Below are 16,184 nucleotides of genomic sequence, written 5' to 3'. Positions count from 1 at the left end.
CCTAAAACATATTTTCCACAAACATATTTAGTAAAATTGTTTTCATAACTGAGCACCAAATTAGCGTGTTAGAATAATTTCTAATGTAAACCGATAATTTTGTGACTCTGAAGACTCAGATAATGGCTGCTGAAAATTCCACAGGATTGGAATAAATGAGACAAGACAGATATCATCTGAGCATATTGTAGTGTGAAAAACATATTAAGCCAGATGGTGGCAGTGTATTCACTGTTTTATAAATACGTTCACGCATTTATTAGACGAAACGACTGTAGTTTATGCTGTAGTTTCTCCTATCACCTGAAATATTTTACCAAAATACAGAGCCCAACTTTAAAAGGGTTTAATGAGCCTAACGGCTATTTTTTGGACAATGCGGTGTTTAAGTCACTGCTCTCTGACTGTGACGAGAGAACAGAGGTCTCCTCCGGCGGGATGAGTGGCGCGCTCCTTTTATTGCACTTCGCTCTTTTCATTTGTGCGCCTTTCTTAAACTCTTGGCGCGCGCGCCTCGTTTATTACCAACGACATTTTAACGACTCACTTCAGACATGATGAAGCATCGTAAAAAGTAAAATTGATGTCGAGAAAGAATAATAATAAAAATAAAAAAATGATAAGGATGCTGATAATAATAATAAATAAAACGCAAAACATATTAATGTATATGTTTATGGGCTGCGCTTAAATTAGTAAATATGTGTCAGTTCACGAGGTTTAAAAAAGAATGCTTAATTTAATCATTTAATAAATTGCTATAATTGCAAAATAAATGAGCACCTGTCATATTTTGCGCGGATGTGTGGTTGAAAGCACTCCTCGCGAGGGACAATGACATGTTGAACTCTGGAGCTCTCAGCCAATCAGAGAGCGTCAACATTTAAAGGGCTATTAAGAAACAGGCAAAACGGCAGAGTGCAAAGCCTACAGCTCATTTCTCTCTTATTCACTCGCTTGCGAAAACGTAAAAGTGTTTCTACATGGCTTTCTTAAAGACAGGAATGGAATGATACTTTTACACAGTCGATGTCAGGACATGTCTAATTTTGTGGATCCGCTGCACTTGTTGCACTGAGGCGAACGGGCTGTATCTAACGGACGGAGAGATATTCACCGTTACGGGTCAAACCGAAAGGTCCTCGGTGTGTTTTCATTGCGCAGGTAGGCATTTGATTTGAGGGATTTCGTTTTGCCCAACCTTGTGATGGATTATACGCTTACAAAATACTCACTGTTCATTTTTTATTAACTGTTAATTTTTGAAATTTCAAGCAACGCTGTCTGTTTTACAGATCTGTTTCTTCAAAAACACTAAATCGTGCCCATGATGCCAGTGTTAGTGAGTCCCGAGATAGCGAATAAATTCAAGGAGAAATGGATGATGCTCCATCCGGAGGATCAGGACAATGTGAGCGGCTCTGTTCACTTTGACGACAGTCTCACCAGTCTGCACTGGCTGCAGAACTTCTCCATCCTCAGTGCCAATCCTGAGCGGACTCCCAGCTCCGGCTGCCATCCTCAACACCTCTTCTACAACAAAAACCAGCAGGGGGGCACCGACTCGCCCTCCAGCCCACCTGCTGGAGATACCGCCGCCACAGGGATGCCACAAACACCTGGGAATCCCACGACGTCCTGCAGCAGTTTGACGAATTCAGACGCGCCCCAGCAAGCGGGGCTCTACATAACGGCGCAAACAAATCCGTCTGAGGAAATAGACTATAAAACAAACCGCCATGTGAAGCCACCATATTCATATGCCACTCTGATTTGCATGGCAATGCAAGCTAGCAACAAAACCAAAATCACTCTGTCAGCCATATACAGCTGGATCACGGAGAATTACTGCTACTACAGATACGCGGAGCCAAGTTGGCAGGTAACTTCACCTGTTTATCTTTGAGAACCACTTAATGATTTTTTTTCTGCATTGAAATGCAGTATCTTTAGATTTTTAAAACAGAGAAAGAAAAACAGCATTTATTTATTTATTTATTTATTTTGTGAAACAGGTGCACCTACGAGTCCTCTTAACATTCAGGTTTCTTAACGGCTCTTTTAACGATTCTTTTAGTACTTTTGTAGGGGGGAAAGAAATACAATTATTTTTGTTAAAATTATTTTATTCAGTCTCTTTCTAAATAAGATAATCGCAGATTATTTTTCAATTGCAATTTTCCAGACCAGATATAAAAAAGTTAATGCATTTCTTATAAGAAGTGTTTACTTTTTAAACCTTTTGAATCAAACGTAAAGATAATAACTTGCTGCTCAATTCATTAAATTTCAAGGTTTATGATTCACTAAAAACAGTCGGGATTCAGACTCCACTTGTATGACTGTATGTTTCTGATTCACTAAAAAAAGAACCGACTCAGGCGAGTCATTCATTTGATAGTCGTACTGCATTTACATATCTGTATGTTTCTGATTCACTGAAAGGAACCGGTTCATAAGAGTCAGTAGTTCTGCACTCACAATACACTTGTAGCTCTGTATATTTAAGATTCTCACTATAAAGAACAATTTCAGTCATTTGTTTGGTAATCGAATATTTCACTGTATGTTTCTGTTTTTTCTGAAGAGTCATTCACTCGTGAGTCAAAATTGACACTATTAATTGGTGTTTGTTGATACAGCACTACCAAAACAGTCCTGTGCACTCATCTATAGATAAGTCAGGGTGACTGATGATGGAAGCTGAGACCACTATACCCAAGAGCACTAGGTTTCCTGAGTCCTCCTTCCGTAATGAGGGATCCTTAAGGGAGCCACTGATCATGTGAAACTAGAAGCGCTGCATTACTAGAGAGCGTCTGCCTTATTCCCTACGTTTCATCTTCTGTACACATTCCCTTCCCCCATTTGTCTCTGAGCCAATGAAACAGGACACCTCTACCTGTTGCACACTGGGATTTTATGCGTGCTGTCTTCTTCACTGTAAAGTTTCCTTACACTTATTTAAATATACTTAATTTAATCATTAGTCACTAAAAGTTATCGCGTTTATATTCTACACTCTATCCAAAATTAGGCTCTGTATTCAAACAGCTTAGTTAAATTAGATTTTTTTTTCAATTAAAAAAAAAAAAACTGCTATACCTATTGTTAACTCGTAAATAAACAGATTTTTCTTCTTTTCTTTTAGAATTCAATCCGCCATAACTTGTCCCTGAACAAGTGCTTCATGAAAGTGCCCAGGCAGAAAGATGAGCCAGGAAAGGGAGGCTTTTGGCAAATCGACCCGCAGTATGCTGACATGTTTGTCAATGGGGTTTTCAAACGGCGGCGAATGCCTGCCACAAACTTCAATACCCAAAGACAGAGCAAAATGTTATCCTCTCCCAGCTCTTCATACGGCTCTCAGTGCAGTCAGACTGGCCAACAAATGGGAATGGTCCACTTCCAAAGTCCTGTCCCGGGAAACAAACGCAAGCAAGTCTTCCCCAAACGAGGCAGCAAGCTGGCCAGAGTCTCCAAGAGCCCACTGTTAACCACCGACATCAAAACTTCAGACATACTGAGAGGAGATTTTGACCTGGCATCTGTTTTTGACGATGTGCTAAGTGGGAATGACAGCACTTTTGAGGATTTGGATATCAACACAGCACTGAGCTCGCTGGGATGCGAGATGGAGCTATCTTCCCAGATCCAGCACGGGCCTGGCTACAGCAATGAGGACGAACAGGCTTGTGCTTACCTAGAGGCGAACGGCATGATGGGATGCAACATGGAGGACTTTCACCAACAGCACCACCAGCAGGTACAGGTCCATCCGCAATATTACGAGGGAATGTTCACAGATCAGTTTCACCAGCATCAGCAGCACCCTTGGGAGATTAAAGAGGAAGTCCAAGCCATCCCACTTACCTTGGATCATGGCTATGGGCTTTGTGAGGGATTCTTCTCGGAGATGCAACTCTGGGAAAGAGCCGAGTCATATCTGTGAACATGTCTGAATACATACGCACTGTCTTTGCTCGTCTGAAGACCTAATGACTTTTGTTTTGCTACATTAGCATGAAGAACGTGAGAGGTTATGTGTAATTATTCTTTGTACTTCTTTTGCATTTTGTAAGAGCATATACTGATTCATTTATAATCACTCTTGATCTTTGAATTCTTGATTTGTTTTTTTTTTGTTTTTCAATGGAAAATTTCTTAAAATGGATAAATGTTGTGGGACAAACGTAGTTATTTAGGATATTGACATTTCGTTCCTTATTGATTAATCAATCTAATATATCCGTTTTAGTTTACTTGATATTTTAGGCAATGCCATGCTTTATATAATTCTAACAAAAACAAAAAAAATATAAAAATCACATATTTGAGAGAAAAGGGATGCAACGAGCCAAAGTGCTTCACAAAATCATTTCCAGAGACAAAATAACCCAGCACAAGCACTTTGAAACATTAGCTCCGTTTGTTGCCCAGTGATCTAGACTCATAATTTATTTTCTCCCTTTTATGATAATCTTTGAGAGTGCAACGTGTCCCACAAGTGCTCTCCTACAGTTCAAAATGTAATGCATTAGTCTCAGATTTAGCATGAATTGTGGGTGGCAGTCTTACAAGGCAATGACTTCTAGAAGTGTACTTGTATCGATTCTTTGAGAAATGGACTAAAATATGCAGCGTGAAACAAAATAGATGCTGTACTTGAATAAAAATGTCAATCTGTACAACCTTTTTCAGTTGATAGCTTTTGATTTTTGCAACAGATGAGTTTATATGGATATTAAATAAATGTACATTGTTTCCATAGAATTTTTGCGTTTTTCAAAAAAAAACTCATTCTGTTCCTCAAAATTTCACATACAAGTTAGTGCACAACATTCTTTGTTTGCCATTATAAGAATAAGCTAACGCTATTTGTTTAACTATTTATAGCCATTGTGGTACTTATATTAATAATTCAGATTTTGATCAGTTTTTATAAACACCAAAACTTTTTTAGTCTACATTCAAAAGTGCACACACCTCAATAAGTACCTCACGTACTAAAAATGTGTGTTCTCTAAAATTTAGCCGATCAATTTCATGGCAAAGATTTTCTAATAAAGTCCCATTGACTTGCTAGCTGGATACAAAGGCTGTATTTTGATTGTTCCTCCTATGTCACAAAAAAATAACAAACAAAAATCTCTCCTTCATACCACACCTTAAACGGGAATCCATCTTGTCCCTTTTCACAAAGCTATCATGATTTATTGTCAGAGTGGTTTGATTGACATCATTGATACAGTAAAATCATGCCCAGATGGGCCTGCATTTCTCCTTACATTACCATGACGTGTCAAAGAGTGTCAAGCATGTCTAAATTGACAGTCTGGCACACAGGCTGGTCCTATACATTGACAATGGTTTAGTCAAAGTCACTGTAAGGGTATTCAGAAGTCTTTGGTATGTTTTATATAATATGTATTATAGTGTGCATTGTCCCTTGATTTTGGATGGCCATCTTTGTTTTAAACAATGGACGGCATACAGATGGAGCAGTCAAAGACTAAATAGCCAAGAAATGCTCATTTTAGTAACTTGTGTTTTATTTTCTGTCAAGTTAATTTCCTTGCTGTGCCTCCCACCTTGAATAATCCAGCCGACTTGAATATCTGTGAAAATCCACTGCATTTGAGGCAAAAAATAATAATACTTTCACACTTAAAATCTCTTTTTAATGAAAAAGAAAAAAAGGAAAGGGAGGATTAGTCAATTTCATCGGCTCTGCCTCCTTCTGTTGGAAGTCATGTGTAGAGACCCTTCTGAATCTGTGGAGTAATTTACATTCCTTGAACACCAAGATAAAGCAGAAATGGTAATCCCAACTAGCTATGGTCATGGCAAGGGCATATATTCATACACATAAACATATATTCAGTGACCAGTAAGTGATCCTCTGCAGTTCACGAATTCTGTTTTCACCACAACAGCACGCTTCGAGTCTCTGTGGACATGACAGAGGTGACTTAGTGTCAGGACTGCGGTGTAGGCAGGGTGAGAGGGGAGGTGTGGGAGGGAGATGCCTTATGCTTCTCAGGGGATGGGTTTTTGTGGAGGAGGGATGGGAGAACTCCTTGACGCTGGAGATAACATTATCTCCCCGGAGGCAGAGATTCCTGCCTGTATTTACACGGGTGCTGTCACCGCTCCGGCCCCGTATACAGACCTGTCAGCTTGAACAAGGACGACTGTCACGGCGGGGCATCTCCACACTGCTTTATGTCCCCCGTGGACCGCTGGCAGCAGCTGATTACAGGTGTTATGTGAGATGTGTCAGCCATTCTGCTGGAAAAGTCAGCAAAACGCTGGTGTCAGCACTCAGTGTGTGTATTTTCACCCTGAAACGTACTCAATGACATGGCACTTTTTTTGTTTTGTTTGATCTATTAATTTATTCAGCAATTAATTAAATGACACACAAAATGACACAAATACTCTTCTGGTATGTATGTATACACTGTAAAACCCGACAAGTTAACTTAACTCAAATCGTTTGAGTAAACCGATTGCCTTGACTGTAATACCCGACAAGTAAACTTAACTCAAACGGTTTGAGTAAACAGATATCCTTAAGTTATGTTAACTCAAACCGTTTGAGGAAACTGATTGCCTTAAACCATTTAAGTTGAAAAAACTAACAGTTATGAGTACTCTGAACTTAATTCAGTTGAGTTCACTGAAAGAAGATATACATTGCAATTAAGTGATTAAGTGATTAATTGAGCTTTAGTGATGAACACCTGCTGTTAACAAACATAATTACTGAAGAAAAGAGAGAAAGGAACAACAGCTGACTTCAGACACAGCCTCACTCAAACCTGACAAGTTATGTTAACTCAAACCGTTTGAGGAAACTGATTGCCTTAAACCATTTAAGTTCAAAAAACTAATAGTTACGAGTACTCTGAACTTAATTCAGTTGAGTTCATTGAAAGAAGATATACATTGCAATTAAGTAATTAAGCGATTAACTAAGTGCTGATTGAGAATTAGGGATGAACAGCTGCTGTTAACAAACAGAATCACTGAAGAAAAGAGAAACACAAGAACTACTACAACTGACTTCAGACACAGACTTAGATGAAATCAACTGAAATAAAATACATGAAATCTCTCAAGATCTGATTAAACAACCCCACAAACAGCATCAGCAGCTCCACTTATTAATAACCAGACTGACTTTATTTCTGTCAGTCGTCTACAGAAGATCTTATTGAGAATGAACTAAGGTTTAGATGTTGATTTATTGTTTCATTTGAAGTAACCATGTTAGAGATCAGTGTCTGCTTTAGTTGGGCTCTTGACCCTTGAGTTCTGTCTTAGTCTTTTCTTTGGCTGTTATAACTGTGTGTTTCTAAAACACATTTGTTGTAACTCAAAAGCCCAGAAGAAAAGCCATCAGGTGTTCACCTGTACCTACGTGTAGATTGTTGTACGTTATAGCTGTGATGATAATTTTTCATTATTATTCACAAATTTTGATCTATACAGAGTCTAATCTCTGATTAAACAAATGTGTAATTAGTAGAAGTGGACCTAATAAAAATGACACTAAGAGCCAGTGATTCTGTGATAATCAGTTAATATAAAAATGATTTCATAAACATTTTGTACACATACATTTGTCTTCTATGCCAGTAGCTCGTCACACACATACATCAATAATCAGAATATGAACCTCAACAATGGTGACAAAAAAACATACTGCAATGCATGCTGGGTACTATTGTAGTACAAAACTCATCCATGGCTCCCAGCATGCTCTGCAGCATTTTTTTTTTTTTCTTTTATGGTCACCATTGTTGAGGTTCATATTCTGATTATTGATGTCTGTGTGTGACTAACTGACACCAGTGAAGACCAAACTGTTTGGAAAGTCTTTGTATTAACTGATTATTACAGAACCACTGGCTCTAAGAATCACTTTTACTATACTCAATTTAATTACACAACCCATATTTCATCAGAGATTAGACTCCTAGCAGTTGCATAATTATATATATAATTGGTTGTTATACCAATATAAAGTATAACAAACCTACATCTAGGTACAGGTTAACACCTGATGGCATTTCTTCTGGGCTTTTGAGTTACAACAAATGTGTTTTAGAAACACACAGTTATAACAGCCAAAGAAAAGACTAAGACAGAAATCAAGGGTCAAGAGACCAACTAAAGCAGACACTGATCTCTAACATGGTTACTTCAAATGAAACAATAAATCAACATCTAAACCTTAGTTCATGCTCAATAAGATCTTCTGTAGACGTCTGACAGAAATAAAGTCAGTCTGGTTATTAATAAGTGGAGCTGGTGATGCTGTTTGTGGGGTTGTTTAATCAGATCTTGAGAGATTTCATGTATTTTATTTCAGTTGATTTCATCTAAGTCTGTGTCTGAAGTCAGTTGTTGTAGTTCTTGTGTTTCTCTTTTCTTCAGTGATTCTGTTTGTTAACAGCAGCTGTTCATCACTAATTCTCAATCAGCACTTAGTTAATCACTTAATTACTTGAATGCAAAGTTTTAAAACTTACATGGTTTAAATCAAGGCAATCTGTTTACTCAAACGGTTTGAGTTAAGTTAACTTGTCGGGTTTTACAGTGTATCTATGATTTTGGGTGTATATGACTTTCTTCTTTCAGACAAATACATTCAGAGTTAGGCTGCGCCAGCCGCTGGAATGTAACTCTCTCATGTATGTATTTGTAAAGATTTAAATATGGATATTTTTCTTACAAAAAGGCATCAATTCACTTCAGGAAGCCTTTATTAACCACCCAGAGCCGTGTGGGATACTTTCTATGATGGATTGGCACATTATATTAGACTTCTGTTGGAGTATTGAATATCAACCAATCACTGCCATTATAAAGCTTGGAAGAGCCAGGACATTTTTTAACTATGACTTTGATTGTATTTGTCTGAAAGAAGAAAGTCATATACACCTAGGATGCCTTGAGGGTGAGTAAATTATGGGCTAATTTTCATTTTGGGTGAACTATCCCTTTAAATTTGAATTTGATAATGTTATTGAGGCCAAAAATTCCTGTTCTGTCCTGACATCACCATAAAGGGAAAAGAAGCCTCATTAAATACCACATTAAAGGGGTCATATGATTTTAAGTTTTCCTTTCTCTGTGGAGTGTTACAAGCTTTTGGTGCATAAAGAAGATCTGTTAAGTTGCAGACCCTGAAGTCTCAAATCCAAAGAGATATTCTTTATAAAAGTTAAGTGTCAACCACACCCCTCTAAAACGTCTCGTTTAAACACGCCCCCACATGTCTACATCACAATGTGGGAAGATTTGCAGAACACCGCCCAAATATTCAGGCAAAGAAAGAAGGCATACCTTTTATTCTCGCTGTAGTATTGTTGTTGCTGCCGGGCCCATGTAATTGAGACGCTGTTTCGTTGTGAAAGCAAAAATAAATAGTTGGTTTCCAAAAGAAGACAGAACTAGAAATTAGTGGTTAAGTTGAATTTACAACACTGTTCCAGAACAGTTCAACCCAAATATTTAGATATGTGCAACGCATTTAATGGAGGACTGTTTCCTGATCCTGGCAGAGTAGACCGGCTGTTTTGACCGGGACACAGTATGGTAAGAGGCTTAACATTTCCGTCACATGTTTGAGGCATTCGGCCAATCACAACGTACTAGATAGCTGGCCAATTAAAGCACACCTCGCTTGTCAGACCGATGAGCTTTGTAAAAAAATGACACATTCCAGAAAGGCGGAGGAGAAACAAAATACAGTATGTGGAAAATATATTTTTTTTTCCTTAAACTGCATAAACACATTTCATTACAGCAAATACACAATGTTCTTTTTAGCAACATCATATGACCCTTTTAAGATTAAAAAAGCTTTTGCAAGTTTAAGTAATTTGGCATAATCTTTTATTATTATTTCTTAGAGAAAAAAAGTTACAGTATGTCTGTTGGCTACCGAAACAAAGTTGTGTGGTTCAATAAACAAGCAGTTGAACATGCAAAAAATAAAATATTATCATAGACTTCAATAAATCTCTTCAAATGTCAGCATGATAAAGTATAAACAAATACAAATAAAATCATCATGTTATAATAGCTCTTGATTTGGCTAAATGTAGTAGGAAAGGGACATTTGTTTCATTTTGTCTACCTTTCAGAAAAGAGAAAATATTACCTACCTAATATTACCTAACATTCTTCCTTTCTTTCTTTCTCACACTGAAGACTCTTTATATGAGTTTGGATATATAAGTCACACACACATACAGTATAATCACATAAGGGCTATATAACTTAGCTGCTTAATTGGTTGCATCTTTGCAAAAAGTCTATTAAATGAGATTAGAAAACATGAGGATATTAACATCGTGATTTTCTGAAAAGCTGCTTTCTTTATTGTGAAAAGTGCGTACAAATACATTTGACTTGACGTAAAGGTATCATGAGCTTCTTCATGAATTCCTTTCATGCATTCAAAGCTTGCAGGGACATTTTTTTTGTTAATACCGCTGCCTTTTCATGAGTCACAGATGTAGCCAATGAACAGTTGGAATACAAAAAGCCCCATAGTGATTGTGAGTCGTTATGGCTAATCTTATTTTAAGCTTTACTTAACTAAACAAACCCTTTCATTCCAGGCTGGATTGGCCAGTGGTTCCCAACAGAAGCAGGTTAAAGGGCAAAGGTAATAAAATGACTCTTATCTCACTGAACTACAGAGCAGTTTGTGCGATAATATTTTTTGACAGATCTGCATCAATAAAAATTTGGCAATTAAACGTGTTTTTCATGTATTTGAGCACACTCAATCATAAAAACCAACATAATGTTGTCATCATAAGTGTAAAAACATCTTTACGAAGCTTTCTATACACTATAGAATCGAATTGGAAAATATTGTTCAAAGTTATAAGATACGCATTAGAATGAAAGTTTGTAACATATACTTATTCTGCTAAAAGCCTAAATAATAAATAATTTGGAATAAAGTAAACTATATATATATGATATATATTTGATCAAAAATACATAAAAAAAGTAATATTGTGAAATATTACTACAAGTTAAAATAAATATTTTTATTTATTTATTATTATTATTTATTCTGATCAAATAATTACAGGCATGCAGAGCATAAAAGACTTCTTAAAATTTAATTATAAATTATTTTGACCTTTTATTTGACCAAAATGTTTATGCGATTTTGCTTTTTTATTCTGCTTGTTAATTAATACATTTTAAAATAAAGATGCTGTGTTCGGTCTTCGCATCAAGCAGCAAAACCAGTTAAGAATCACTACTGAGCTAGCAAATATTATGTTAAAAATGTACCATTTTACAATCAGTTGTACTATCAATCATGATTTTATTTGAAACAGCCCAGTTTTGTTGCCTACATCGCTACTACAATTGCCAGGTTTATTTTATCCTTCTTGCTGTGCTAATTTTATTGATTGCGTGGAAACCCAAAATAGACGCAAGTCGCAATAAACTGCTATGCATTCTAAATGAAAGGAGATGCTATTAGGAGACACTTCAGAAGGGGTGAAGAGCCCATTCAGAGGCCGCCTTTCATGAAGATATTGAATAGCATTATTTTGTCTCCTAAATATGTCAGTATACAGATATGATAAATATGTAGATATAACTTACTCAGTGACAATTTAACAAGGGAGAAACAGTCCCTGATCAATGCTTAATGCGATTGCATTATGAAGACATATGTCATATTTCCCTCTAAAATCTTATGGTGAGATTTCACTGCTTATTGGCTGTGGAGGTCTTATGAAATGATTTATTGTATCGATTTATCTTAACTGTGCTTAAACTCATGCAAGCAGACAGAAAGAGCATTTCCCAAATGCAGCGTACCAAAAATATGGCTCGCTGGATACGAGCCACAGCCGTGATTGGAATGCAGAATTAGTCAACACAGTCCTCCTAAATGTCACTCCTGCCTGCTCCTTTCATTTCTTCTCCATATCCTTTGTGGGTTGCTATAAAGCATGGTGCAGGCCCAGGACGGGTTGGCAGGGTGGCTGGTGAAAAGCATTCCTCAGGGGTTTCTTAGATCTCTGTGGCTGAGCGAGAGAGAGCAGCCAGAGGGCATAGTGTCGGGACGCCCCGAACCAGAGGCAGTGCCCTGGAGCCCGGCCACACACACTGCTGCCCCATGCCAGTCAGCAAAGAGAGAAAACAAATGCAGTGCCATTCTCTGAATCTTTTACCACCTATCCAGCTCGCTCAGACTCCATTTATATGGAGTTATATGGAGATATTTTGTGTCTCTAGTTTGAGGATATAGAACTGTGAATTAGTGCGGTATCACTTAGATCACTTATAAATGAAAATGAATCATCCTCTATGTCATTCCAAACGACATTTGACCTTTTTTTCTGTGGAACACAAAAGGACATGTTTTGAAGAATGTTTGTACTGCTCTTTTCCATACATTTAAAGTGGACCTCAGAAAAACACCATGTGAGAAACATATTAAAAATAAATGAAAATGTTGGTTAAAAAATAAAGTATCATGGATTTTCACCACATGACATTTACCTTACCTTGTTATAAAAATATTAAACCTGATATTTTATTTTTATAACTTGACATGCTGTCAGGGTCTGCTACTCACCATGATAAAATCTTTCTTTCTTTCTTTCTTTCTTTCGTGCATGGCTGCATCCAACATACTGCTGCATCCATATATGCTCATCCAGACACCTTTTCATTTAATAATATTGATGAGGATTTTTTTCTTCATTAAATCAAGACAGATATCATATGAAATTAATACAGAAATTTAAATTAAGCTCATCAGAGAAGAGTTACGTGATAGATGGGACAGAAAAAAAATTGTGTAATAATTGACCCAAGTACTTTCTTGTTTTCTGAATAAAGTTTTGAGTGTTTGAAATGACAAGCGTGAATAAATATTGAGTTTTATTTTTAGGAGAACTGGTTTCTACAGCTATATCAAGTTATTGACTAGTGTTCCATTACACCTTTGTCTGTTAGCATGGTCCAGTCATTTCCAGCCCTTTCTTTGTGTTTTATCTCTGTATCTTATATGATTAGCTGTGCTAACCCGTGCGCTCTCGTATGTAGCACTTTTTAACTGCTCTCATCCCATTCTCATTAAAGCCAGCTGCATGTCATTGCTTCTGCTTAATCACATACTGCAATGATCTCGTCTCCGTCACCTGCCTGCTGGTTTGGCCCTGTTCAAACTCTCTCCTCCTACACTGTCTGGGTGAGTGGGCCGGGAGCAAATCTCATTTGCTTTAGCACTCACACTAAATCACTGAGAGAAATAGCACCTGATTGCATAAGCATGACTCCACATGGGGAAATGTGAGCCTCAGTCTCCGACACCTCTGTCGAACGTGTCGCTTCTCTTCTTCATAATTGATGACCGACCCGCGCATTACGTGTACGGGCTCGGTGCCGAGATGAGGTGTTCAGAAGCTTAAATGAGCTTGAACTTGACACTTGGCTCAGAGCTAAAGCCCACAATGTATTGTGTCTCCTTCGAGTCCTGCTAATTGAGTGCAGTTATTGTTGTGTAGCTTTTTGACCAGGAAAGTTGTAACGCTTTTTCGTGTCAATGTCTGTCATTTGAAACTAAAGTCTACATTATCTACTTGAAACTAAAGTAATTTCAAAATTATTATTATAATTCCCTTACTACACCCCCGTTTTATTTTAAGCATTTTAAAATCAATTTTGTTCTCGAACAGCATTTTATTATAAAATAAAATGATTTGGGAAATACATAAATAAAAAAATATAAAAAACAGCATTGTTAATCTCTAATTGCTCATCACTTAAATTTTTTTTTTTAATCAGTAAAAGTACAATAATGTATTGAAATTATAATGTTGCAATGAATGTATCCATTGATGCTAATACGGGGTTAAAACATAAATAAATAAAATCAGTAAAAGTAAATGAGGAAATAGTGTTAGCACCCTCCTGTCTGACATATTTTTTTATTTTTTTATTTTATAGGCCTATATAAAACTAAACAAGAAAAGTGGCATGCATTATGCAGCGCATGTTTTACCATGCATTAACCTGCTTGCAAATGAAATTATAACACAACAGTAAAAAGTGAAGTCAATCCTTTACATTTGTACAGAGACACATAGTTGTCAGTCATTTCACCCTTGTTTCTAATTAGTTGGTAAAAGTGAATGTTCATGTCATGTTACAACCATTTTCAATCTCCTCTATATCAGTCTTGGAGTCTATTTAAAGAGCTCTTTCAAAACATGTTTTGTGGTATTAAATCTCAACAAATTATTCTAGGCACCTGTGAATTTATCTTATGGCCCTAGGTGATATAGTTTGACATGTATCATTGAGCTGCAGTTGTTTTCCTGTTTGTTGAAAAGAAAGATTTCTTCTTTTGCGGCACATAAAAGCTCTCTGGAGATGCATCATTTGTATCTACATACACCCTTGTGGCTGCAGGAATGCTATGGGACTCTGTGCTTTTGGGAAAAGATTCATGTTATGTCATGTCGATTTAAAAAGAACATTAGTTCTCCTTCCGTGACAATCAAGAGCTGATAATGCTAACAATGCATGTGTGATTTATTAAACAAAGACTATTAATCACTCTATTCATTTATTCCCGTCCATTTACTTGCTGAACCTCAGGTGCAAGCAGCACACAGCTGATGAGTAAATGCTCAGTAAATTCGATTATAAAACTGCTAGCGCTCAGAGCTGAATCAGAGAGATGGTGCAGTGCAGATATACTTGCTGATACCTGAGAGAGGGGTAGAGCAAACATCAGCCTATTCCTGTAGAACAAACCCTACCACTAGGGCTTCATTAAAACTGATTGGACCCACAGGGACCACACCTGTTCCAGGCAGGTTGGGATCCACACACACACACACGCATATACTTTGTGGCTTCAGCTTTCAGGGGAACTGGGTTAATACATTGCAAATACACAATCAGGAGAACACAAGTGCTCTGGATTCTCAGAAGCAGTGGGAATCTTTGGAAGGCGCAGTGCACGGATGTGCGCTTCCATGCACTTCCATACTCCCCCGGTTTCTTGTAATCAAGCTGACAGCAGGTGGATATAGGGGGCACGGGTCACATGACACCCGCCCATAAGTGCGTTAGTGGATACTAAGCATGCTATAGTGAAAAATATCCTGCACAATGTTTTCAATCTTCATTGCAAGTTTAGAAAGACTAAGTGTTTGTATAGTTTAGTCAACTTGAAATGCTTAGTTGTATTTAGTGACAACTTGACATAAAAGGACATAAAAGTTGAGTCTGGGAATTCATTCTAATGCTAAGTTTTAAGTGTGATCGCAAATTGCAACAAACATATTTTACAGTGGAAAGAAAGATGATCAGTGATGTTCAAAGTAGTTCTGTTCCCCACTGACATTCAAAATATCTTCATGTGTTCCATCTGGAATCACATAAATGAGAATGAACTGAAATAAAGAATTTCCCTTTACAAGACAAGCTCTAAGCACACATACATATACACATGAATTCACATGCAAATGTACATACAGTCATAAACACAGTCAAACATACAGTGAGTTCAATAGGATAGTAAGGTAAAAGTGAACACCTCTGATGACACAGGGCCTTGTAATTGGGCCCAGGAGGACTGAGGTGGATAATAATTCTCCTGCGGGACGGAGATGAGAAGTAGAGGGGGAGAAACATAGGGAAGTTGAAGCAGGGAAATATATGGAGAGTGTGATTTGTGTGTGCCCGTGTGTTAAGTACTGAACTGTTTATAATTAAATACACGTTGTTTGACAACACACCACAGTGACGAGAACGAACAATATTACTGTAGTCATTTGAGTGGAACACAAACACAGGGTCAAAGTATTATTGTAACTGGCTTGCCACAATGCCAGCTTGTATTTTGTTTGTTGTGATGTATGTGCTGCATTTTAGCTTGACTGGTAGAGCATGCAAGGTTTGATTCCCAGGGAACACGCACACTGATAAATGTATGCCAAAGGTTGCTTTGCTTAACAGTGTCTGCCGAATCAAAAAGGAAGTATATTGCAATTTGGCACACATGAGAGCACATATGTACTATAAACCATTGGTTCAGGATCAAGACTGGTGTGGGTCTTCTTCTGGTCCCATTCCTGTAAACTTTTATGTCTCTTCTACAATACATC

The 16,184-nt window shown here is 37.4% G+C and overlaps 1 protein-coding gene across 1 annotated transcript; it reads left to right on the top strand.

Moving 5' to 3' along the window:
• Window positions 1-875: 875 nt before the first annotated feature.
• Window positions 876-4,688, top strand: foxj1b (forkhead box J1b). The gene is made up of 3 exons (XM_026222888.1): window positions 876-1,164; window positions 1,296-1,882; window positions 3,152-4,688. The coding sequence occupies exons 2-3, from the start codon at window positions 1,328-1,330 to the stop codon at window positions 3,950-3,952; spliced, it is 1,356 nt and encodes a 451-aa protein (XP_026078673.1). The 5' UTR covers window positions 876-1,164; window positions 1,296-1,327; the 3' UTR covers window positions 3,953-4,688.
• Window positions 4,689-16,184: the final 11,496 nt, after the last annotated feature.

Source organism: Carassius auratus, chromosome 37, assembly GCF_003368295.1.
Source record: "Carassius auratus strain Wakin chromosome 37, ASM336829v1, whole genome shotgun sequence".
Taxonomy (NCBI): domain Eukaryota; kingdom Metazoa; phylum Chordata; class Actinopteri; order Cypriniformes; family Cyprinidae; genus Carassius; species Carassius auratus.
This window is presented reverse-complemented; position numbering and strand designations above follow the sequence as displayed.